The sequence below is a fragment of the Amblyomma mixtum genome, chromosome 5 (genome assembly GCF_055824585.1).
Source record: "Amblyomma mixtum isolate Tamu chromosome 5, ASM5582458v1, whole genome shotgun sequence".
Lineage (NCBI taxonomy): Eukaryota > Metazoa > Arthropoda > Arachnida > Ixodida > Ixodidae > Amblyomma > Amblyomma mixtum.
The window spans coordinates 110,412,553-110,437,769 of NC_143016.1; the positions used below are offsets into that span (position 1 = coordinate 110,412,553).

A 25,217-nucleotide genomic window follows, 5' to 3' on the forward strand; every position below is an offset into this window, starting at 1 on the left:
TAGAGGAGGGGCAAGAACACACCCTGTTGCCTATATTCGGGCACAAAAGTGAGACGCGTGCCCGAGAACACGTTCTTCCGCTGCCTCGCAACCCAGTCTCTTGGTGTTGATACAAGCAAATAGTGCATATGCCGTTTTCCTCTTCGGAAAAAATCTTGGCAATTAATAGCGACACCTACTGCTCAAAACGCTTCCGGGGCAAAATATCCCGGAATCTTCGCCGCAGTATTTCAATGGGTGCTGGTGCGGACGTCATGGCATTTGTTGCCATTCTTTTACCGGCGTTCGTTACCTGCTTGGCACCGAGTGTAAATATTTAAAACAGCGAGACAGCCAAGCTCAAAGGCGGTAGCGAACTCCAAGCATTCTTTCAATCTTCCATTGTGCAAATCATTACTTTCAACAAGCACGGAGCAGCAAGTAGCCGATTACAAGTTTTACCGAAAGGACGAACGTCGATGCTTTTAGTGCAGAAGGCGCGGCCGTAGCCTTGTAGGCTACATGCCCACGCAAAAGGCCGATCATGCCGGAGAAGCAAGGGTCTTGTCTTCTCACATTTTCTTATCTAGTGCTCCAGACTAAAACAAGTTTACACCAGTAAGCTTTAAGAGCTTTACAAGAGCGAAAGAGTAGTTAGAAGCTTCCAGAAATTGGTTATGTGTTAGTTCCATGTTAAATTTCACTGAAAATGAATTACTAGATACTTTTACTAGCGGGATGTTCTAACAATGTATTAAGGCGAGTTTAATATGCCGGTATACGGTATGAGCTACGAATGATTTCAACGAGCCTAATTTTAGAGGTCTAGCTGGCCATTAACCAAATGAGCACCGGTGAATAATAGAATAAATATCAGTTTCCAAACAATGTCGGTCAGTGTGTTCAGCGATGTTCCGGCTCACGAATCATCAGCGAAGGATCTAATCCTACATGATAGGCAGACGGGTAAGTCTGACGATTCAGAAAGGCAAAGGTCCCAGAACCCTTCCCTGGGGAACACCGGACGATGCAGACGAGGAATAATAAAGGTGCCAATTGGGCAGATGTGAACTATAATCGACATGCAAGAAAAGCTTCAACACGTAATGAATGTTCAGGTTGGTTAGAGCGAAATTGTATGGTAGAGGCCCGGACGAATGCTTTTAGGAAACGAGCACATCGCATCAACTTGAATGCCGGAGTCTTCTGATCGAAAAAAATTGTGAATGAACCCCGAAAGTTGCGTGTCACGTGAATACGCCTTCGAAAATTTGTGGTGTTATTTGAATATAAAGCGGCAATCCTCCTCATAGATAGCAATATCAGTGCAAACGAGCGTATTTATTGAGCTTATTACAGATATGAGCCGTAAGATAGGCTTCCTTGAATCAGTTCATGGGTGCGCGTCCTCTGGCGTTGTCAGTAGTAGGGAATATTTTACCCTTTTTTAAATGTGCCGCGAATCAGGGCCACAAGGTTTTAACTGGCGCCATGTGCTGAGCGTATAAGCGTCCTTCTAACAACTGGGCATGCAGACCTTCTGAGCCGAATTCATTTAGTGAAGAGGAAGTCTGCCACCACGCCTGAAATGAGAACGCGTAAACGAGTGCCGCCTTTAGCGTCCCGTTGATTGCAGCCCTGAAACTGTGCGTAAACTTTCGCAACATCGTGTTCGGCAGCAAGCAACGTTGAGCGCGCTTTCACTTTCGTATTTGGGTCACGTTGCTCTCATTGCAAGCGATGTAGGAGTAGTGGACTGCACGGCTAAAGAAGCAATTCCGTGGAACTCAGGCGGAGAACTTTATTTAGGTCCTGGCGGATTTGTAAAATGTAGGCTCCTGTAGCTCGCACTCCTGCGCGAAGTCCTGAATGTTTAACATCGCGTTTCGAGAGAGCAAATTCACTTCTGAAAAAAAAAAAAGATCAGCTTTCATGCAATCATCAAATCATCCTCGAAAGTGTCTCAGCGCCCATAGCATGCTTATCTCGTTCAATAAATGCACTACCTCATTATGTTGCCTCGGTGCATGAGTAGTATATTTCTCTAGCATCATCAGGGTTCTTGTTTTATGATGCCTCTTTCGTGATTCATGCTGTTGTTGTTCAGTAGCTTATCTATACTGTATAGAGTCAGTGTCCGCTTCAGATCCTCAATGTCGACCTCGCTCTCGGGCGTTCTGTATAATAAAATAACTCCTCCCTCTTTTCTAAACAAAACCCCAAAAAATGGGGGGGGGGGGGAGGGGGTGCGGAGCGGTCTTTGTTGTGCATATGCAATCACTTGTGGAGGCCTTTGAAGCGATTGGATAATATACACGGTTAAACGGCTCCGCATAGAAGAATTCGAAACCTACCTCCCGGTCTGCACCGCTGCATGCAAATGCCGCTGTGAGTGGTGTTTCCAATGGTTACTCCCACGGCGTCGAAATGGCAGACTCTCCAGTATGCCAGCAGCGCTGGTATAAAAAGGAAGTTGCGTTCCTACTTTTTGACTGCCCTCGGTTTGATTGCGAACGAGTGCCATGCATGCAGGGCTCCGCAGATTCAATTCTCGCCCCTTAACGGAAGACCATATGCCGAAGCCTTAGCTCCAACCTTCCTCTGCACAGAACGCCATCAAGATGCGTTTCAAGTCCTTAAAAGAAACAGGCCTGAGCAGCCAACTATAGAGTCTATCTATGTGTTCTGTGTTCTCCAGGAGTAACGGTACCCACGGACACGCTCCATACCGTACCCTGATTTTCCATTCCTCTTATCATTCTCTCTCGCTCGCATCACTCTCCTCTCCATATTTAGGGTAGCTAAAGGGCCATTGCCTAGTTAACCTACATGCACTAACATTATTCTGTCTATCGGTTTCTCAGAGAGCTGTGCAGACGGTGTACTGTTTTCGCGGTGCTAGTTTCTTGAGAGAGAGAGAGAGAGATAGAAAGTAATTTAATGAAATGAAATGTTTGAGAGGTCGGCCGGCGGTAAGGGGACCCTGACCTGCTACTCCACACTTGGGAAGGGGGAAAAGGATTGGTTTGGTTTGGTTTGGTTTATGGGGTTTTAACGTCCCAAAGCGACTGAGGCTATGAGAGACGCCGTAGTGAAGGGCTCCGGAAATTTCGACCGCCTGGGGTTCTTTAACGTGCACTGACATCGCACAGTACACGGGCCTCTAGAATTTCTCCTCCAAAGAAATTCTAGCCGCCGCGGCCGGGATCGAACCCGCGTCTTTTGGGTCAGCAGCCGAGCACCATAACCGCTGAGCCACCGCGGCGGCAGGGGGGAAAAGGAAAAAAATTCTCTGCCTCTCCCGTAACCGAGAGTAGAGTAAGCATGAAATGTTTACGGGCCTAATGTCATCTCGGTGGACACCCGAACCGCACCGTACAGGAAGGGAGGAACGCCACCACCCGTTCAGCGCGATGCCTTGCCATTTGAACGCACGGTTTTTTGAGGAAAGGAAATGGCGCAGTAATTCTCTGCCATCTCGGTGGACACCCGAACCGCGCCGTAATGGAAGGGAGGAACGCCACCACCCGTTCGGCGCGATGCCTTGCCCTTTGAACGCAGCGCTTCTCTCCCGGATCACGTATGACAACGAAGTGTAACGTGGCATTTATGTGCTTTTTGCACGCGTTATTAGAAATCGGAAATTATAATTCCGTGCATTATCAAACCCACAGCTCCACTGATATCTTGATAAACACTGAGAAGGCACTGGCAGCAGTTATTTTTTGTCTCGTTTGGAGACCAACCGGCGCTTGCATGCCGGTCGCGTAGGAGGGCTTAGAGAGAGTCGTTAAATCTCGTTAAGTCTCGTACGGTGCCCGGATGTTCTCGTTTCAGAGCCCGGATGACTGGAATTCAGTGCCCGGATGAGTGGATTTCAGTGCCCGGATAACTGGAATTCAGTGCCCGGATGAGTGGACCTCGGTCTCGGCGTGACGTCACCACACTGCCGACAACGGGAGCTAAAAGCATTTCATGCTTAAAAGGCGAGTGAGGTTGCGAATGAAGGGTGATAATTTCATAATACAATGAATTGCTTGGAGCCGTCTAGGTTACAGGAGACTACGCACAGCTTCTCAAATCACATTACCGGCTCGTCTACCTCCCTCTGTATGGTAGACCATTGTAGCACCTGCTCTGCAGCTGTATGAGCAGAAGTTTATGAGAATCCCCGGGCGTGTGTATAGGCAGGTTCATGGTATGCGTGTGAAAAACAGCTCTGGTCGAGAAATCGGGACTTATGGCAGGAGTTTCACAGCAATGGCGGTTAGTGAGACGCATTTTCATCCTCTTCAGGAGAACAAAGAACAGAAACCTTTTTAGAAGTAATGTTGTAGGGCCTGTTTTGGTTTCAATGAAAAAAAACAGTCCTTTTGTTTTGCGTATTTTATCAACCTATGACTCCGCCGTCACTGCCGCCACAAAACTTTCTTTTCTTGTAAATAGGTTTCGGTGTGTTTTACTACCAATAGAATTGTTTTTCTGGCACGATTTAGCATTGCGGAAACATCTGTTAAGTATTTTTACTTTATTTTTGACGTATTTCACTGCTGTTGGTGATAAGAATGAGATTTTTTCCACGCTAAATAATTCACAACTGTTTTGCTCCTGGCTAAGGCTCGAGGTAGAACTGTTTGGAAAAGTTGTAAAGATTCATTGCGTTTTGCTCAGATTTTTTTATGTTCTTCGCTGGAAGCATGCTGTTCTTTACAGGACCTGTTTTTTTTTTAACCCCTACTGTACGCAGCAGCTCTAAATAACATGTATTACGCCGACTACTGTGTAACTAAACTGTTTCGCGCTATTAATCTCAGAGAGGTCGCAGAGAATATTCTATTATAGGAAAATAAATGGATTAAAAAGATACATTTATCAACATACCGTATTTTTTGGTGTATAAGACGCACCCTTGTATAGGACGCACCCCCCATATAGGCAGGCTGTCATTGAAAAGTTTGGTATATAAGACGCACCCGTGTACAAGACGCACCCCAGTTTACCCAGTTAAGCTAGTGAGGCTTAATTAAACACGCTTGCGCCACCATCGCGAAATGCACCCTACCTGTGAGAGTGATCGAAAAAGTCGACACTCGCGCCATACCCGCCCATGTTTTAGCAAAAAAGAAATAAAAACGAAAGACTCGCCTTATGTCCATAACAACATTTTTTTAAAATTAAAACTTTGAAGCCTTCATCTTCGGATGCGCTATCAGAAAGTTCGCCCATTTCGGGAGGCAAAGCAGCTGAAACATTCTCTTCGCACTACGTACGTACTACGTACACGGAGCAAACACAGTTGCAAAAGGTGAACAAAAAAGAAAGCCGGCTTATCTAGAAAATGGCGAGAAGCGCGATTGTCGCCATCTTTTGGCATTTCACATTACTTTTGCTTGGGGCCTCCAAAACGGCCATGTATTTGTGATCCCGGAAGTCGTCATCCGTCGGTTCTCACGCAGCTTCCACCCTCTCCGTTCGATGACGTTCTACACCACATCAGCGGTAACTCAGGACGTTCTACGTCCGCCGCTTATGAACGTGGGTGGCGCTGATGAACACTCTCAAGGTTATGTTACTTGTAAACATAAATACCCCCGAAAGCAGAAGATCTGACAGCCGTCGCCGTAGCTCAGAGGTAGAGCACCGGACGCGTAATTCGGAGGTCGTGGGTTCGGATCCCACCGGCGGCATGTGGTTGTTTTTTCTTCTGTTTTTCTAATCAATTAGCTTTAAGCGATAACATATTCAGTAATATTCTAAATTGATCAACACCACAAAATAAATAAATAATTAAAAAAATCCCCTGTGCCCCTTGGTTTCTGCGGCTGTTGGCTTCTTTCATATTTATAACGAGCCCCTCATTCCCCTTCCCTTGTTTGCTTAGTTTCATGATAAAGTTCACCTAAAAATGTTGCGCATGGCGGTCCCGGTATTCAAGTATTAACCGTGTTACAACCGCGTTATTGGCAGCGATATTTTTTTCGGCGAAAAAAGCTTGAACATGAACCTGAGTAATTTCTTAACTCGCAAAAAAAAAACGAAAAATTCGCATATAAGCTGCACCCTTGTATAGGACGCACCAGCAAGATTTTTGAAAAAATGGCGCGTCTTATACACCGGAAAATACGGTAGCTTGAAATTGAAAATTATTTCTTTGTACCAGAAGTAAAAATGAATCTTAAAAGTAAAATCTTTTGCAACTTATGATGTTAACGCTCCTATATTGCGTCTTCTGTTTAGTGTCGCCTGAAAAAAAAAACACTTGTTTTTAATACAAATAGTGGTTGCAAAGAGCTTTCGTTTTTATTTCCGAGATATTCAGGCAATAATATAAGCAGAGCTGCGTAAAAGAAACGCCAATTTTCTACTTTACAGTGGTTTTGTTTGCCTTTACACATTCTCGTTGTAAAGGTAATTACGAGGCCGAAAAACAAAAGGAACACAACAATAAAGATGTTCGAGAACGCGGGCCTAAGGATTCTGCAATTTTCGGAGTCATCCCGCGTCTATGAAATAACGCCATTTACGGCACACGTTCTCATTCCTGCCTCAGGCGGCCAGATTCCTTTGGCAAAGCCAGGTGCTTTGCTTTACATCCGTAACAAAACCGCAAGGCAAGTAATCCACTTCAGCACATATACTTCAATCTGTCAAGCTGATGGCACTCTTCTTCGCTTGTCAAACGTGTACAGATCTCAGTGAAACGTGAAAATCACCTGGGAAGGGTATTGGAAACACTAGTGATGTAATTATAAGCCTCAAATAACAACAAAAAGGATGTAAACAAGATCCCTGACACTATTAGGTGCGTTACACCTTTCCTCACAAAACATTTGGTGTGCGTTGCTGGCTGGTGCTTCGGCTGTAATACATCACACTGAAACCATTTGAGGAACGTTTGAACTTGCCTTGCATGCCTTGCATGCCTTTGTTCACCGAAGCTTGCCGCGATTTCTCCAGCTTTCTAGAAGATTTCTATGGCAGACTGGCCACCTTCGACCTTGGTCATCAATCGCCATCAAACTGGACTCTTGTACACGTCTCTTGCAAGTAAAGGGAGTTGATAGTGGAAGCCTTTTGAGTGGCCAGCATAGTGGAAATGATCAAATTGGCATTACACCCCGAACATAAGGCCATGGTGCATTGCTTGCTTTGCATACAAACACGCAATGCCTATGCGTTAGCAGCAGGACCAGCCCAAAACTGCCAGAAAAAAAATATCTTTCCATTTTATCGACGTTTTTTTTTATTTTTCCTCACTTGCGCCACTGTATGCATTCGGCTGATGAGACTCCGAATACCTAGAGCAAGGATTGCAATACCATTCTGTTTCTTCTGTACAAAAGCTGGGCTGTTAGCTCGTGCAGCCAACGCCAGACAAGTAGATTGAGCAACGCTAAACTCGGTAAAATCTGGCAGCGTTTCGTCAGAAAGGACCGCGGCTATCTTCTGCAGACAATAATAGGGCTCCCGCTTCGAAAAGACGGCAATGCTGCTTCTCCGCTGAGAAAACGACCAGCTCCAGCTTTCAGTAAGACTGCCCTAGCATAGGATGCTCGTTCTTTTTATGCAGCGCACGTCTAGCTACCTTAGTCGGTGGTAGTGATTTTGTCGGCCTTTTTCTCCTGGAACAGTTTTGCATCCTTTCGTGCTAGAATATCTGCAGTATCGTTTCCCCCTGGGCTTCATTTGTTTTATTCCTTTTCCATGTATCCCTGTTTTCTTTCCAATGTGGCATAAAGATTCCGTCTGCACAGTTGCCTGAAAGGATGCGATAAAGGTAATTCAGATTTTCCCTTACGTGCCTTTGTCGACAAAGCCTTCCTAAGTAACTAACCTGCCGTGTGTAGAACGCAGTACGTGAATTCAAGTGAGCGCATAACGCAAACAAGGTTTTCATGGCAAATTTTCTTTTCACAAAATTTCTCAACTTCTGTTCAATACCGGTTTTGGTGAACGAAATCGAGATTACTAGAGAAGGGGATTTTTTTCTCGCTCTCTTGATGGGTAGGTCACTGCAATCGATAGAGCAGCGTAGGGCAACACCTATACTGATTAATAGTTCATCCTTTGCCTGTCTGAACTGCAGCTTGCCTGGATGTCCAGCAGCACAAGCTGGTTCACTGCACACCAGTCAACAAAGGTAGATACGTTTTATTTTAGCCATACGCAATCGCTAGTACGACATATTTTTCAATACGAAAGTTATAGCGAAGACTGTTTAGTAATCCTAGGATTATCATTTACCATTAAATACAATTCATGAAACCGGCAACAAACCCAGCCGCTCACCGTTACTCTACGCTGACATCCTCGGCGTCAGCGACTGCATGCTGTAAGCGGGACTGTGGGCAGAGTAAGAGGCTTACAAGAGCACCATGGCGCGAGCACTGCTGGTGGGTGGTTGATCTCACAGCATCGTTGGCCAACCGCCGAGATATTCCTGAACCTTTGGGCAAAGTCCTTCCGGTGGTGATGTGATGATGAGCCCGTGGTAACCAATGAGATGAAGACATAATCAGAACTTGTCCTCAGGACATCAGGCGCCTTGCATTGAGTTATTATACTGTGTTCAGCTAATATTAGCGCCATAATCCGTTCAAGTTGCCATTTATTTTCCTGCTTTGTGACGCGTGTGCCTTTTCTCACTGGCTGCAGTCGTCAGCACAGCGTTCTGCTAGTGGGAGCGTATTGTAGCCCAGCCCTCACCGATGGGCTAACATTTATGTCGTAGGTTTAGTAGCAAAATAAATATTTTACCTTAACCTGGTGATTTTGTTGCCACAAGTTGCGTTACTCTTTAGGAGAGACCATGCGTAGCGGACAATATTAGCTTTAAGGCGTATCCGGCCTTCAAGTATAGTCGTAGCGTTCAGCTAATGCAATTTTTAATTGCCCCAAATTGGCTTTTTTTTCCAAATGCTCCAGGAACATTTCTTGTCCCATTCATGTCGCACTTTAATACCATGTGAAGCCGGCACTTGTTTCTTAACACTTGTGAAGAGGAATATGGGCAGGGATGGCAGCCGCACCGCCAGCGCACGCCACGAGATCGTTGGGTTGATTGCCGCAGCTCGGACCGCCATTTTGGCTAGCTGTCCTTAGGCTGTTTCCCTGAGATTCCTGTTACACACTAGAAAAAATTAGGTGTGTTGCACTGTTGTAGAATAATTCGAAACAGGTAAAGTGCTCATATTCTCCGCGAAATGTAGAAAACAGCCTTAGGTACACATTTATCAAGTGGCTGAACGCTTTGAAAGTTTTATTATTAGAAAAATGTCCAGGTTTAGACGTCAGTATTAATTATCAGAGTTAGTTTAGGTAAAAGCTTTGATAGAGATGAAAGTTTTGAAAAGACGGATGGGGTTATTACCCAGGCGGCAGTGGAATGATAGTCTACTTCGGCGAAGGCTAAAACCTCCATAAATTGGTGCTGTACTAGCTCGACGTAAGACGGCCATATATAACAGCTAAATCGGGGTCTTCAGGCACAGTACGAATTGATTGACCGAGCTGAAAAATTGTTATAAACGGCAACGTGTTTTTATCTCCATAAAGCAAACAAATTTGTCCTTGTATTTAGTCATACAGCAGTAGTAAATTTTTTGGGATGTTTCGCAAGTTCGCTTTGCACTAGCACAATATACTTTACTCTATGGTGACTGCAAAGCTTTTTGAGGATATATGTTTATGTTTCGAAACTTCGGTATTCCATTTAAACAACTTGCTGTCTTGCATTTTTTTGTGCCCAGTGACCTTTTCTGAATAAAAGGTCATTCGGCCCAATTGATTCGATGTTGCCATAAACTTCCTACGCAATCTCGACAAGGTCTGCGATGTAAAAAAGCGTTTTTAAAGACGGCAACCCTCTACTTGTGACATTCCCTCACAATATATTGTTCGACGTTTTTTCTCCTTCAACAATACAGCACAGTGATCAAAAGAAAACGGGCTCCAGTAGAGCTGTCTCTTCGGGACTCGTCGTGGAGTTGGATAGAGAGCACTCAAAGAAATCTACGCCATGGTCTCTACATTTACGTGAACTAGCCATGCTAAAATCTTTCTAAACGGCTCTGCTGCTGTGAACCTCGTATACATACGTAGTATCTGACTACATAAGACGTTCATGTAGAGTTGTAACCGCCCAAGGTATACGATGCAGACTAAAGTACCAGAAGACGCAATGCCTCCATTCTTTGTAACTTAAACCATGCCAGTATTCTGTTGCTATTTTATGTCCCGGTTTAATAGCGGTCAGTAATATCTAGTATTGAAATATTCTCATAAAAAAAAGAAAGGAAATTTACGAAGCAACAACACGATCGCCTGATCTGACTTTGCCTTGCCGCTGCGCCTTTCTAGAACAGTGCCGCGTGGAAGAAAGCGCTAAAAATTGAAAATTACACAAATACAAACACTTTCAACTTCTATTTGAAGGTCTATAGAGTATGGAAATTGACGAAATTCGAAGTGGTGTTTTTATATTACAATTTCATGCTTGGTTACTTTTACTGATTATCATGCGACCGGTACAGCTCTGGGCCCTCAGTACCAAGACTAGCCTTGGATCGCGTTTTGGTGGTGCTGATTGATTTGGACAACGACAATTAAAGAAATGCTCAATGCAGCTCAAAGATATTTCGCATTCTTAGTGACCTGTTCACTGCACACTAATATACCAAACATGCTTCCGTTCTGTTAATCGTACCGCATTCTATTCGACCTCTATTATGCGTTATTTTTCTCATTTTTTTTTAGAGTGGCAGTTCCAAATAATTAAATCTGCAGCCTAAAACCGCTCGACATTTACCAAGGGTATTATTTCATCTTAATGTTGCAAAAGCAGCCCTCTATTTTGTTGGGTACTTTTTCCAAAAACTTAAAAGAAGCAGAAACCCGAACAAAAGTTTCTCAAGCACACAGTTTTTATTTTACTCTCACTCGTATCAACATAAATTCCTAAGAGTAACGCATGCCTTTCACGCTTACGTATATTTTTCTTTTTACCGAGCGGAAACTTTTCATTGCTGTATCTATCGCTGTATCCATCAAAGAGGGATGGATACAGCGATAGAAAAATGTTAAAAAAAATGGCCAGTTGCGTGCACTAGCGAGAGACTCCAGACATGAATAGTTCACTCCTTAGAAGTCATAGCCTCTTTCTTCTTCTGAAGGCTTCCACAACTTAGGCTTTCCTATAATGCCTTGTGAGTTTCATGCTGTAAACGCTTGAGTAAGTTGTGCGTTTTTACCAACGGTAGCATCTTGACGAAATGCTGCGAGCACTCTGCATTGCGTACGGCACGCGGATATGATGTTGTGGCCTGAAATCCGCCCAATCGGGTGGTTCCGTTTTTTAGAACCTTGCTGCTCTAAGCTTTCACTGCTGTATACACTGGAGACCCACCTTAGCTCATTTTGGATCGTACGGAAGCGTCTGGTTGTGCGTACTTCAAATAAACGTCTGCTTCCACTGTCTTAAGACGGGCGACCAAACCCGGCATGCGACTTGTGCGCTGGATCATTTCGGGAGATACGTTGGCAGAATCGTTTTTCTGAACACTTGATAGCTTAATGGATTGATGTGCCTTATAAATCATAGGGCATGGAGTGTTAGCAGATTCGTCGTGACGCAACTTGCATGCAAATGATGTATTTGGTCGCGTCTATTCTCCAGATTTTTTTTTCCAGTGGGTGTATATGAACTCATGTGTAGTCCCATTAATTTTCTCAAATCAATAAACATGCAAATACTTCCTTAACAAGCAGTTACAGAAAATGAATCTTTAAAATGTTTATCTTGTTCCACGAGTGGCGCATCGGAAGTTATCTATCTTCATGTAATAAAAAGTACTACGCTGTTCTCAATACAAAGTCCAGTCACTTGCTAGTTGTAAATAAGGCCGTAAGGAGCGATATCCAAGCCAGATCTTGCAGCCGCTTACCAAATAGAGTACCAAGCAACGTCTCACTTCCCTTTTAGAACATTGCGGATCTGGTTCCAATACATACTGCTCTGCTCAAATTATTTTTTCCTCAATCCCAAGAGAGATTTCGCGTTAAACTGGACATGTACATTATAAAACGAACGTTTAGCTAGCTTATGCTTGCGCACTGAATCATGTGCGCCAGCTGATGCATGTCACCTCTTCTTTCATCAGCGTAAGAACTGTTTAAAAGGAGATGGAGTGCTTCAATTAAGACGGCAACTTCGATAGCTACCGCTGGTCTTCCGACAAATGTGTTCAACGAATCGATTATCTCTCAACGGAGTCCGCTTCACTCTCAGTTGTCCGTGCGCAAATGGACGCCATTAATCTGAGCTTAATCTGTGTCGCCCGCCCAGACATCTGGCAGGGCAGCCGCGTAAACAAAGCTGGCGCCGAGGTTCTGTTGTTGCGTTCCGGGCGCTGACATTGCAGTAAACGACAGGCGACACTTCTAGCTTGCGGGGAATTTGCCTCGAACAGTTTCGCGCGTCAACGAAGGCAGTGGTCATCCCTACGGACTTGGACGACCTTGCGCCTGCAGGAAGACAGCAGGGACATAAAGTGGAGCGGGAATGCATGTCACATGGCGAGGAGACCGAGCTAAAAATAGTATCCAGCAAGCGTCGAAGAAAGAATGCGTAGGTTTGGAACCAATCGTATTAGACTTGGGACCATGGAATTGAATGACTGTTGGCGTAAACATATTTGAACCACCTGCGTGGAATACGCCTGATCTAGTTACCGCAAAGGGGCTTTCAGTACAAACTTCACGGTTAGGATATTCGCTTGGATCTCGAGCTATTGCAGCTTTCAGGCCTGCGTAAAGTGTCAAGCTTCCGCGCAGTGAAGTTTTTCTCTGATATTCTTCTTCAAAGCCGGTTCATTTCTTTTCTTCGAAAGGGCGTAGGCCTCTCCAAAAGTGGTGATTCGGTGTTGATGGAGAATACGATCGGTGGTGCAGATAATCAAACGAACAAATGTATTTACAGAGATATACAGCTACTAACTAAGCTCCGCAAGTAAAATGAGAGACAAATCCATTAACTGCAACTTAACGGAACATATCTCATACAGAGAATTAACCATCGACCACCTTTGTTATCTACCAAATCTCTCGGTTTACTATTAGGTATTCTTGAAGTACGTGATATGCACAGACATTTTTCACTAGATTGACCTATCAGGATTTTGCATTTACCGCTGCGGTGGCCTAGTGGTCTGAGCACCCGCCTCCCATGCGGGAGGGGCGGGGTTCTATTACCAGTGGCGCCGGGTACCCACTGGTGATACAATGGGTACAAGCTTTCCCCTGGCCTAGTGCTCGGCTTAATTAGGTGAAATGCTTGGGAAATGGGTCCACCTTGAGTAGAAGGATAAATACCGTGTGCCATGGCACTCTTTGGCCAGAGATGTCCTTGCGGCATAAAAACCAACATCATCATCATTTTCTTGCATTCCTATATGTTTCACAAATAAAGAAGTTAGGTCATCAGTTTCTGAGGCCGCCGTCGACTTTGAATAAACAATGAAGTTATAATACTACACAACCTCGAACCCAGGTATTAGCTAAAGAAAGAAACACAACAAGAAAACATGCAGGCCACCTCTCCAAGCAGGAGTTCTCTCCCTCTCCCCGTGATGTCCACTCCATTTCCATTTTGCGCATGCGTCCTCGCGTCTGAAGTGTCGCCGACGCACCTGCGTGCTAGTACTTGAAGGATGACGTGCCCTTTTCGCTAACAAACATGGCGCCTTGGCTAATCGCGCTACTGCAGGTTGTCATAACGCCGTTGGCGGTGAACTGGCTGATACCGACGCGTGAGGCAAGAAACGAGCACCGTGACGCGGCAGTGCAGGCATGAGTGCCTGCAGACGAAAGGGGGGACTTTCGTTTACTTCTTCGCAGGCCCACATGTTTCCGCTGTACGGTGTGCGGATCTTCTGCTGTGGGAACGCGCGGCCTAATCAAGCGGTGCTGCCTGTCAGCTGACACTCTTTGTACGCGCCACACGTACTTTCTTGGCACCAGCTGGGAACCTGCTGCTAACAACACTAGGTGTCTTCGTCCGTAGTAGCGGTGCTGTTAAGCCAACAATGGCTTATGTATGCGCCGCATTTATGTGTATGTTTTTGGGCAGAAGAGCTCTGCATGGAGCTCTGAGATCTCGTAGCTCCGAGGTGAACAGCAACCTCAGGCTAATGAAATTAAAATAAAGATAAACGACGAAGTGAACGAGGCCTGGCCTAAACAACACAGTGAAGTTGCCCTATAATTTCAATTAATTCGCGACGTCACTTTTTGCAATATTTGGATGTGCCCACATTTCCGATCCACTATTGTCAGTTACGGGATTGCTTTAATAAAATATGTACAGCCTTTGTCAAAAGTTTGGAGCCCAGGGGGTTTTCTTTTGAGCCACACTGTGTCGTTCTTAACGACTCTCTAGCGCTTCAAATTTCCTGAACGCGAGAAGATTTCTGGTACTGCCTCCTGCAATAAATAGAAATTCCACGAATGCTTTTGAAGTCCCAATATAAAGCTTAAAAGTGAACCCCCTGGGCTCTAAACTTTCGACAAAGAGTGTACGTGTATGTGGCGAAACACTGCATCATGACGTTTGCTTGATCTATTCTGTGCTCGAACTCAGAGGCAATGGATATTCTTGTTCACTTTCTTATGACTCAAAATGTTCAAGGCAGTAGACAAAGGTGGATGAGGCAGCGCTGAAATATGCCCCCTTTTTTTGAAAAAATAAAAATTATTGGGAAACACGTACATACACAACTGACTCCGCGAGTAGGAAAACTTGATAGGAAAACAAAGAAGCGTTAAATGACGTTGAGTAGAGCAAACAAAAGTATTACGACAGTGGACTTATCAGTCACATTAGCGTCGACCCCACTGCCGATATGCAGCCGAATTTAATTGCACTTTTTGAGGTTATCTTCAGCCAATTCGTCAAAAAAAAGTACTCCGTTTTGTTTCAACAATATGCGGCTTGCGGCCACGGGGGAAGATATGTGAGGAACAGTGGCCCGCGCCGCAGGCAGATGGACTTCTAATTGCTCTAGCATCACAAGATGATCTTCGCTAAGCGGTGAGATTTCGCGCGTAATATCAGCCCGCATCACTGTTAAGAGCCGGCGCCTTGATGGAAGCCTGGTTCAGATGGAGATTTAATCTCACGCGAAAATCGCACTGGACATGATACGCACAAGGCCGTGATGCCAAACTTGCAACATGACAGGCACCAGAAGCGGGTGGGATAAACCACCCTCATAATGCAAGTTCGGCAGCACACCCGCGCTACGCGTTGTCGCCTGCGAAAAACGCTCCCGGCAGGCTGCGTTCAACAATGCGTCGCCGCCCCTTTACGACCGTCACTGTGCGCACAGTATTTTGCCAATAATATCACGGTGTATCGATCTCAGAGGTACTGGGATTGAACCACACAGCTCTACGAAATATCAGGCAAGGTTTATTGCCGCTTGTGCTTGTGGGAAATCGCAGCAATAGCTGACTTGTTTGGTGTGGTTGAGCTCGTGGTTCACCGTACGAGGAACGTTTCCCGCCTTCGTCTGCCTTGATGCGGATGGCTGGACCCCTTGGCTACAAAGATAAAGCCTACCGCGCTGGTATGGCGTGGTTACGCAGAATGTTAGCCGCAATATGAAATGCCAAGAAACAAGCGCCGGCGACCGCATCGGGTTCATATGGCCAAATTACAGTTCATAGATACTTTTGTTTCGACCGTTGAAATTTCATCTTTCGTGTAATTGATGAAGCTGTGATCACCAGCCCGGCTGAATGGGCATCATTGGTATTCCATCTGACCACGGGAATCAAGCGCATTTTCCGTTTTCTGTCCTTACCTACATATCTTGCCCCGTGTCTGCGGCTAACTCTGGCCTGCGTGGGTTTCTTGTAATTTATTTTTAAGCCATGAACTTTCCAGTTTTTTGTTTTTACAAAAATCGGCAGCGGATGGATTTGGCGTGTATTTTTTTCTTGAAAAGCACTGTTTTCATGCTAGTGTATACGCTGCAAATGATAAAAGGGGCATTTATCAGCGAAACAAAGTTCTCATAATCAACAGACAGCAGATATAAGCAACAACTAGGAATTTTTTTTACAGCTTGAGCTGAATCTGTTATCATTTATGAAGTCTCCATAGATGACAATCAGTGAAGCCTGTGAACACAGTCCCACCCAGAAGGGGTAGAACGCTCAGTGTGCCACCTTCTCAGCTGTCTTCAAAAGGCCGACGAGGCAAGTTGTTCCTAACTTCTTTCCGCCACGGCGCGATCGAGGTGGCCACCGAGAACTGAGACAATTATCACGCCTTTTATTTCCTGATAACCAATCATTACTGCTTCCGCTGGGCCAGCGGTCCACCCCCTGGGGTCTTCGCACCACGCGTGCCCTCGAAACAACCCCTACTCCCTCCCCCTGTGGCCGCGAAAGCGTTTCGGCCAGTGCATTCTGTCTCGCTGCCTCCGGGATGTTGTGGGTTTGAGAGGGACGACAGTCTGTTGCAGCGGGAGAACCGAATTCATAGAGTGTGCCCCCTTATTCATCGCTCGAACAAACGCGCCATGCTGGACGCTTGCGGCTTTGCGGACTGCGTTGCTCCGTTGCTGTGAGCACTTTTCCCAGAAGAAGGGATGGGAAAAGGAGAGTAAAGCAGCTGCCTGTGTTTCCAAACTCGCTGTGGAAACCGTGCCGTCTGCCACTTCCTGGTGCCTTCTGCCACTTTACACCACTCGGCCGCTAACGCTAATCAGCTCTCACTGATTAATGATATAAGCCGCTAAGCTTAGCTGTAACAATTATTTTTACCTCACTTCTGCATTCAATATCCACGGCTAGTAGCACACAAGTTACCCCCAAAACAACCGAGTAACTATGACAGCACTGACCCTGTACGGCGGCTCTGGTTGTGGTAGCTGCACTAGAATAACCTTGCTTACAGCATTCACTCTGTATCCGTAGGAGCTGAGGCGTTTGCTTTAAGAGTGTTTGAGATAACCGCCTGTCGGACGAAAAGACAGAAAGGACCGTGGTGCATTCATCAGTTTTGATTTGGTTTATAGAGTTTAACGTCCCAAAGCGACTCAGGCTATGATAGACGCCTTAATGAAGGGCTCCATAAATTTCGACCACCTGGGGTTCTTTAACGTGCACTCGCACAGAACACGGCTCTCCAGAATTTTGTCTCCATAGAAATTCGACCACCACCGCCGGGATCGAACCCGCGTCTTTCGGGTCAGCAGCTGGGCACCATAACCATTGAGCCACCCCACAGGGCCATTCATTAAGTAATAAAAAGGCGGAAAACATTAACGTTAACATTTCTAACATAGGGTATATGATGGGTCCCAGAAAATGCGCACTAACTTGGCGATAATCATTTTGAACTTAAGTTTCAGTTTTCATTGGTTTGGAGACATGCTGCCATCTTGCCGCACATCTATGCTGTAATCCTGCTGCACGTCATCTGCTCGAATCTTGTAACTAAATTACAGTGTACCTCGCACTTCTACATTATATGTGAGCCTTTCAATGTCGAATGAAGCTTTTTCTGGTGGCTATAAGTTTCATCGGTACTGACCTGCATTGGCCCGGTGGGAAATCATGAGGCGCTTTTGTGCAAGGATGCAATTTATGTATCTTACCCTGATGCCTTTTTATGCTAAGGGCGCAAGACTTCGCGCTAAAGAATTACTCTGAGAACGAACATCTGGACTTACGTAAATGAGCGCTTAGGAGGTTGTAAGTACATATTGGCGTCGATACTGCCATGACTCCGTTTGCAGTTTCTGTTCTTTACCAATGCAGAAATCATTGTTTGTTTTGTATTTCAGTCATGCTTTATTTCAAGGCAAAGTAAGTGCATCGGTATCGAGAAATCCCAGCTTAAGAAGGTACAGAATACTCGACATATAGATTCTAAGAACAGCTTTGAATTAAGCCTCCGTAATGTTATACAGCGATCACTGTTTACTCCAAGGACATATTATTCTCTCGTGCATACCTCATTTATTTGAGGGCTATACAGATTCATTAGCTTGGCTTATTAATGAGACCTACTACGCACAGCAAACGCCTAACGCATATCATAGCATAACGTGCGAATAGCAAACAGCCAGGCCCGTACCAAACACCTGGTTAGCCTTACTCTCTTTCTTATCTTTGTTCGTTCCCTCTATCCTTTCTTTGGATTCATCAGGTTAAGAAAGAACTGTAATGAAGAATCAATAACGGGATCGTAAGACATCTTCTTATTCATCAGTGCATCACATACAAACCCTATCAAATGACAGAAGCCAACAGTCACAGAAACCAAGGAGCTTAGGGTATGTCTTTTTTTCACTTATTTTGTAGCTTTCCTCAATGGGACATTATTAAAAGCAGAAAAAAACACATGCCACCGGTGAGATACGAACAATGACTTCCTAATTTCCGAATTCCGCGCCCGGTGCTCCACCAACACAGCTAGGACGGCGGCTGTCCAATCTTCTGCTGTCGGATGTATTTATGTGCAGCGTAAGCAAACCTTGAGAGAACGCACCTTTGCCCAGTAAAGGATTCGCGCCACAATGTTTCCCACACTTCACAAAAAGCTAAACAAGAAGTTACTGCTTTGGCACAAAGTTTTCACTCGTTGCTTCTGTATCCTACTCAGGAAGAGCAAGATAAAAAGCATAGTTTCCGCTGCTGTCAGTGATGTTCCTGGTGCATAAGCCCGCATGAAGTCCGGCCTCGAGGCACTATGCACTTTTCGCATGCTACCTCCTGCATTATTGAGGGCAAGGTATCGATCTTTCTTCCTTACTTATTGAATTCGACGTTAGCCAACCACGATAATTTGCGGGAAGATTGCCGTCCGAGAAAGTTACACCGCGCCTCAAAGTGACGGGCGCTATCTGTGTGTGTGCGTGCGTGTGCGTGTGTGCGTGCGTGTGTGTGTGCGCGCCCGTGAAAGAGAGACATATTTTCCTTACGAAGTGCGCGCCTTTCGGCTTGCCTGCAACAGTACTCTGCAGAATCGAAACACACAAGTATGGTGTTACTATGAAAGTTGTAGCAGGATCTTCGGATCATCCGCATCCACAATTTAAGAATTTAGGTTACTACCCACATTCGCTGTGAACAGGAGTTTGTACGTATTTATTTTTCAGATTATAGCCAAAGGCCTTATAACAAGTGCATCGAATGACAGGAGGGTCACTGGTAGTGGGGCCACAAAAAGTTGAAATGCGCTGCAATCTGTAAAACTATATGTACAAATAACAAGGAGGAAGAAATGAACATAAGAAACAAAAGTAAAGAGAAGAATTAAGCGTAAGATGAATCAAAAATGAAAGAATAAAAAATAACCGAGCAGTAAAAAACCATCTAAAATTTCTAAAAGGTGCACTGATTAGCTGGCACTGCGTGAGCGTATGAGCACTTCAATACTAGAAAGGGTCAAGGTCAGTGGTTACATGCGGTGATGAGAGATTCCAACGCGTTGTATGAAAAACACCTAGGCAAGACAGACGCTGCAGAAGCTGCACTTAAACAAGTAGAAACGAGGCTTATTCCAGCCAAACTATAAGGAGCATAAAGGTTTTAACTGCAACTTGTGTAGAACACAAAAAGTCTATGGGTTTACAAGCGTAGCATCCGATCCCGCACAAGGATGTGTTCTCGGGCCTCTATATAGGTATTACGCATTAGTTGAAGTTACGTAAGCAATATTCCTTCACTACTAAACATTCCTTGCGGTTGTATCATATGGCATGAAATATCAAGTTCAACTCTTCAAATAACCCTTCCCAGTGACCATCGTTACAATTGATTTGTGATGTGCGAAATTGATAATTACACAACTATAGTAAAACAGTGCAACGAGACATAGTGAAAAAAAAACGATGAATCAACATTGCTTTAATTTTAGACTGAAAGGTTACTCGGATCGCCAATCGTATAAGTGTGTTGCGTTGTGTTGGGTTTTGTGGCACATAGGCGGCTAAGGCCATCATGTGCCAAGCTCACCAATATTATAAGTATACGCGGACAATTGCGGAACAAATAAATAAGTAACAGTGGACAGGAAAGACTGTGGAGCAACCCGTCACAACAGTATATGATTATTTAAGCAGAGGTTTATTTATAAGAGTGCCGGTAGGCTGTTTCACCATTACGTTACGCCGAAGTATTTTATACTTAGAACTACAATGTTAACTTGTTAACTCAGTGAAGACTGCGAGAACGTTTCGCAACTATATTGGTACGTTACCGCTACTCGTCTGTTGGGCAGAAACGTGAAGGTGAACGAAAAGGGTTCAGCTTAAGTTAAAGGCAACGCAGCAAGCTACGGATAGAAAAGTGCTAGATGTAACGTTCAAAGACCAGAAGCGGGTAGAGGGGGGGGGGGGGGCAAACGCGGGTTAATGACACGCTAGTCGAAATGATAAGAAAGATTTGGGCTTGGGCAGGGCAGGTAATGCGAAGGCAAGATAACCTCTGGTCTTTAAGGGCAACTGAGTGGATTCCAAGAGAAGGCTAACGTAACATGGGGCGGCAGAAAGTTAGGGGGGCGGACGAGATTAAAAGGTTTGCCGGGTGGAGAGGAAGCAATGAATAGGTTTAATTTGAGAGACATGAGAGAGGCCTTTGCTCTGCAGTGGGCGTAGTCAGGCTGATGATGATGATGATGATGATGATGATGGGTGGCACCGGACGAGATCAGTATGCCAATAGCAGGAATACGAACTTGCCCGCGAGTGAAGTTTAGTAGTACAGTCTTAGAATCTGTGAGAATATTGGGCGATTCCATGTGGGCAATCCCAAGAGAAATGGTTGCCTCCTCAGCCACTTCTGAGGAGGTAACCAAAGGGAAGGTGAAAGCAACAATAGATTGAACGATATGGCATGCCACCTACACGGCATACGTCTCGGAGGCGTAATATTCGTGGAGCGCCTTTGCCCTGGCTCGGCGGAAGGGCTCGTGGTGCTGCGGATGGGTGTATCAGAGAAAGGTGTGACGACGAGGTTGGAGTGGATAGGGCGTGGGATGGAGAGGCCTGCGTGGTCATTAGCTGGGAGGTGAATGCCGAGAGTGTTGAGGATGTGGCGTCCGGGGGTAGTCTGCGTTAACCGAATATAATGAGCCTGTCTGTGAGCCTCCACAATGCTCCCCAACAATATTCTGAGGAATCAGCTAGAGTAGTTTGCCTGTGGAAGTATTGAGGTGTTGGCGGATGGCCGTCTTGAATGCGGTGCGAAGCGTCCCGTGAGAGGTAGAGGTCTCCTCACTCCGAAGTCATAGCTACGGGAGCGTCTATAGGAATCGGCTGGGGATAACGGCCCGCAGCAAAGAAGTCAGACAGTGCGGTTCATTTTTAGTGCGCTGGCACTTATAGCTGACACTCTCCGCATTTATCTGTTTTGTTTTTGTTTAGCAGAAGATTGGACAGCCGTCGTCGTAGCTCAGTTGGTACAGCACCAGATACGAAATTCGGAGGCCGTGGGTTTGGATGCCACCGGCAGTATACGGTTCTTGTTCTTCTGCATTCCAATCAAGTATCTTTAAAATGTTAACTCTATTAATGAAACCAGAAATTTAGAAAGAGAACACTTCCCCTATGCTCTTTGGTTTCGGTCACTGTCGGCTGTCGTCATGTGCAAGGCATCCTGGTCATAGAGGTGCGTGATTACTTGAGTGCTTTCTTTTAATATGGTTTGTACATTTGGTTTATTGATTTTAGAATTGACATGGAAAAACACTATTGTGTGCACGTGGCGGCAATGGCGAGGACACCGGTGCATTATGGCGACGGAGGTTTTAAACGGGCACCAGAATAAGAATAGATAAGCAATTCCGCATGGATCCATTAGACAAAGCTTTTTTGCATTGCATTGTATCTTTACTATGCGAAAAGTGCAATAGTTCAGCAATATTTTTTTATAATTCATGTATAATTGAAAAAAAGAAGCAATGAACACATTTGTTAACATAACAGGAGTCCAGTAAGGGTGAGAGTTGCGGTCTGTTTTTTAATAGCGTAGGAAAGAGAGAAATATTGCCGCAGTGCATTGCCTATACCTTATATTTGGATCGAGGACAGGGTATCTTATATTTGTCAAAGGCATGCTGTCGTAGCCCTTAGAAGTTTGCTATCTTTATATATGGTGACCTCGATATGTATTGCTGCCCGGGCGGACACCAATTTCTATGTCACCGGAGCGTCCATAGCGTGGACATTAAATAAACATAGACCAGGTTGCAGCCGCCAGAGATTGTTTTCGCAAGGAAATAGGAAATCCTGTAACAACGAGAACAAGCTTCGAGCGGACATGTTTTGTACCAGCGGAAGGGGAGATTGCATCAATTATTAATGGCCTCTGCCAGACAACCGTGGCCTCGATTCCCTATTGCTTCTGCGGGTTGTTCATCGTCGTAATATGCACTGAGGGCCGCGATACCGCAGCCACTGGTCCGCCAAGGCCCATCTCTCCTTAAAAAACAATAGTGCTGGCAGCATTTGACTTGCGCGGTACATAGGCCTGTGACAAGTGCTTTTACATGTTGAAATAAAACGCTTTTATAAACATCGTAATATGCAGACAGGCTTGCTACGTTTTCGGCGCATAAAATACTAGTGAAATGCAATGATGCTTTTTCATTTCCTTGCTGCAGCCTTACACATATATAGAACCTTACGGAAGCATCACGCAATTTCAACTTTGCCGACCACTGCCCACTTTACTTATCCATCTCTTGGAGTCAGCTGCCTATCCATAAAGGCCCCTTTGGCAGCCCAATGTTAATAGTGGCTGAGTGCACAGATCACACTGCTCTTTTGACATGTTCTAACGTGTAAGAGGTTAACAGATGAAGAATGAAGACGGTTAGAAGAAAAAGTGCGAAATCTTCGGGACAAACTCAAAGTCAAAGGCGTTGCGTTGAGATTAATGAAAAAAAAAACAATTCGTCGATTTCTGACTGTGCCAGAGCAAGGCGCATCCTTAGAAAAGTTCGATCATACCGCCTGCTTTGGCCGCGCGAGGCGAACGGCAGCAACGTCAGGCACAGACATCGAGAGCACAGCAAATGTAGTGGAGTAACGTTTTCCCAACTCTACTTCTCCTGGTGCTCGGCTTTCCTGCGGTGAAGTGCTTGAGAAAAGGGTCTTCGATCAAACTACTGCGTTGACGGGCCAATGATTCGTTACCCGTGAAACAATCCTAAATCCGCCTCGTGCGGTAGAAGGCCACTTGTGAGCACCAGGCTGAGGAAAATCTCGTACCCATTAGAAAACCGGTGCGCACCCGGCGCCACCGGCGATCGAACCCAGCACCTCCCGAGTTCGAGGCAGATACTCTCAGGTGGATGCTTTCAATTTTGCGAGAAGTAAGGGCTGTGCATCCGATATCTGCTTTCACGTCGTCAGCTGCGGCAGCTTTGATGGCGCCTACATTATGGACCGCTCGCTTTAGACTTCCCTCAGCCATGTGTTTATTCCATTCATCTTGGGAGACATCACTAGCAGGAACGACAGACGGGTACCCGAAAGAATTCACTCTTTAACTGCTCAGGCTTGAATGGAGCTGCGTCAGCAACTCGTAAAAACCTATAGATCGTCCCACTATACTCATCACCGACTACAATGGGGTCAGCGTGTGGCAGCAGTGCTTAAAAAAATGGCTACAAATTCTGGTGTTGATAGAAATAATTTTTTTCCTCGTGAAACAAAGTGCATGCGATTTTAAACAGAGTCCGACGATTGTAATCAAGGAACGAAACAGAAAAGCTGGTAATCCAGGGTTACAGGTAGAGGCGGTGCGTTTCACCTCTGAGTCGAGCTGTCGATGGAGCATTCATATTTTTACGCCACTCAGATTAGTTGACTCTAGTGCTACAAGGTACGCGACATCTGCAGACGTCAAAACGATGGTCGAATATGTGTGGCGTAATTAGAAACATTAGACCGTAATCAGTCTGGCGGCCAGTGTAATTACATAATGTTGCTGAGTGGAGAGAGCCATTAAAAAGACTTAGTTATGCCCTTCAGGCGCAGTGTCCACATACTGTATGTAGACGTGACCTGAACACTATCGCACCTCGCCTGGACAGTGAGCACTTTCCGCAAATCTAGGCAGCAAAAATGCGCTTACATGGGGTGATGGCTCGGTTGTTGATTGCGATTCCACGTTCTCTGCTGTGCCTTTAACCAGCCCCCAGCTTCACGGCAGCGCAACTTTAAACGTCCGAGGCTCTATGCTGACCTGCGTCACATCGTCCCAGAGAACACATTCTTCGACTTAGCATTCTCAGAGGCCATCAGGGGAATGCGGAGCTTCAGCTATGATTTACAAAAGGTATGACAGTGGATTTTACCGAGGCGAAGTTAGCGTAAAAAGCTTTGGTTGTGAAAGGTCACCATGTTTTGTCCTCCGTATATCATCAGTGCGGCGGCTGCTGCTCGACGCCGGCTATGATTACTTCCTCAACGGCTACATACGAAGCACTATAGCTGCATATATTTAATTGCTGTACTACTGTACGGCTGAGCCGGGCTAACGCTCAGGCTTCAGTGATTTTAACCTGTTACGACTCAATTAGTACGGTAGATTTGTCCGAAAACCACAGTGTGCATGTTCCGAACAGAAAAATAACTTTTACTTCAAGGTAATATCAGTAAACAGGAGCTTCAACGAAGTGTAACCTCAGGTTTTTATGGGCGAATTAGTGTTGCTTCTACCGATGGTCTCGTAATCTTGGTACGGGGTAACTGCAAGATAACCTTTTATACTGCGAGAGCTTTTAATGAGAGTCCTCGCGCAACTGAAGCCTGTTCTAATAGTTGTCTTTACTGTTCCTTGCCTTTCCACGGCTCTACTTGGAGCCCAAGAAGGTCGGCGCCAAGCCAAGGCTCACCAAGCTAAGAGTCAGAGAGGTGCGAAGAAAGTAAAACGAACGAAGAAAAACAGAAGAGCGAGCAAGTATAGAAAGTAGAAGAAAAGCGAGGCAAAAAAGTATACCAAATAAGAGGAAGAAGAGAGAAATATTACAAGAAGTGAAGAAAGTGGAAGGACGTCATCATGGAGAGAACATTGGAAAGAGATACAGAAGAAACGGCAGACCAAACGAAAGGAGTAGGCAAGAAAGCGCAATCGAAGTCACGGTGGCTCTCGCCGAATGTTTCAACTGAGCCGTAGCCTAATTGAACTTGTTTTTGTTTCCTCGAGTGGTGTCCTGC

General features: G+C 45.3%; 1 protein-coding gene across 2 annotated transcripts in view; it reads left to right on the plus strand.

Moving 5' to 3' along the window:
- The first annotated feature begins 3,715 nt into the window (after positions 1-3,715).
- LOC149343365 (ATP-binding cassette sub-family A member 17-like) overlaps positions 3,716-25,217 on the plus strand; it is a 135,859-nt gene continuing 114,357 nt past the window's right edge. For both annotated transcript variants that reach the window (XM_089545875.1, XM_089545877.1), the window contains exons 1-2: positions 3,716-3,965; positions 8,066-8,119. In XM_089545875.1, coding sequence (XP_089402001.1) covers positions 8,075-8,119 — 45 coding nt within the window. In that variant the 5' untranslated portion in view covers positions 3,716-3,965; positions 8,066-8,074. The remainder of the gene's footprint in view (positions 3,966-8,065; positions 8,120-25,217) is intronic.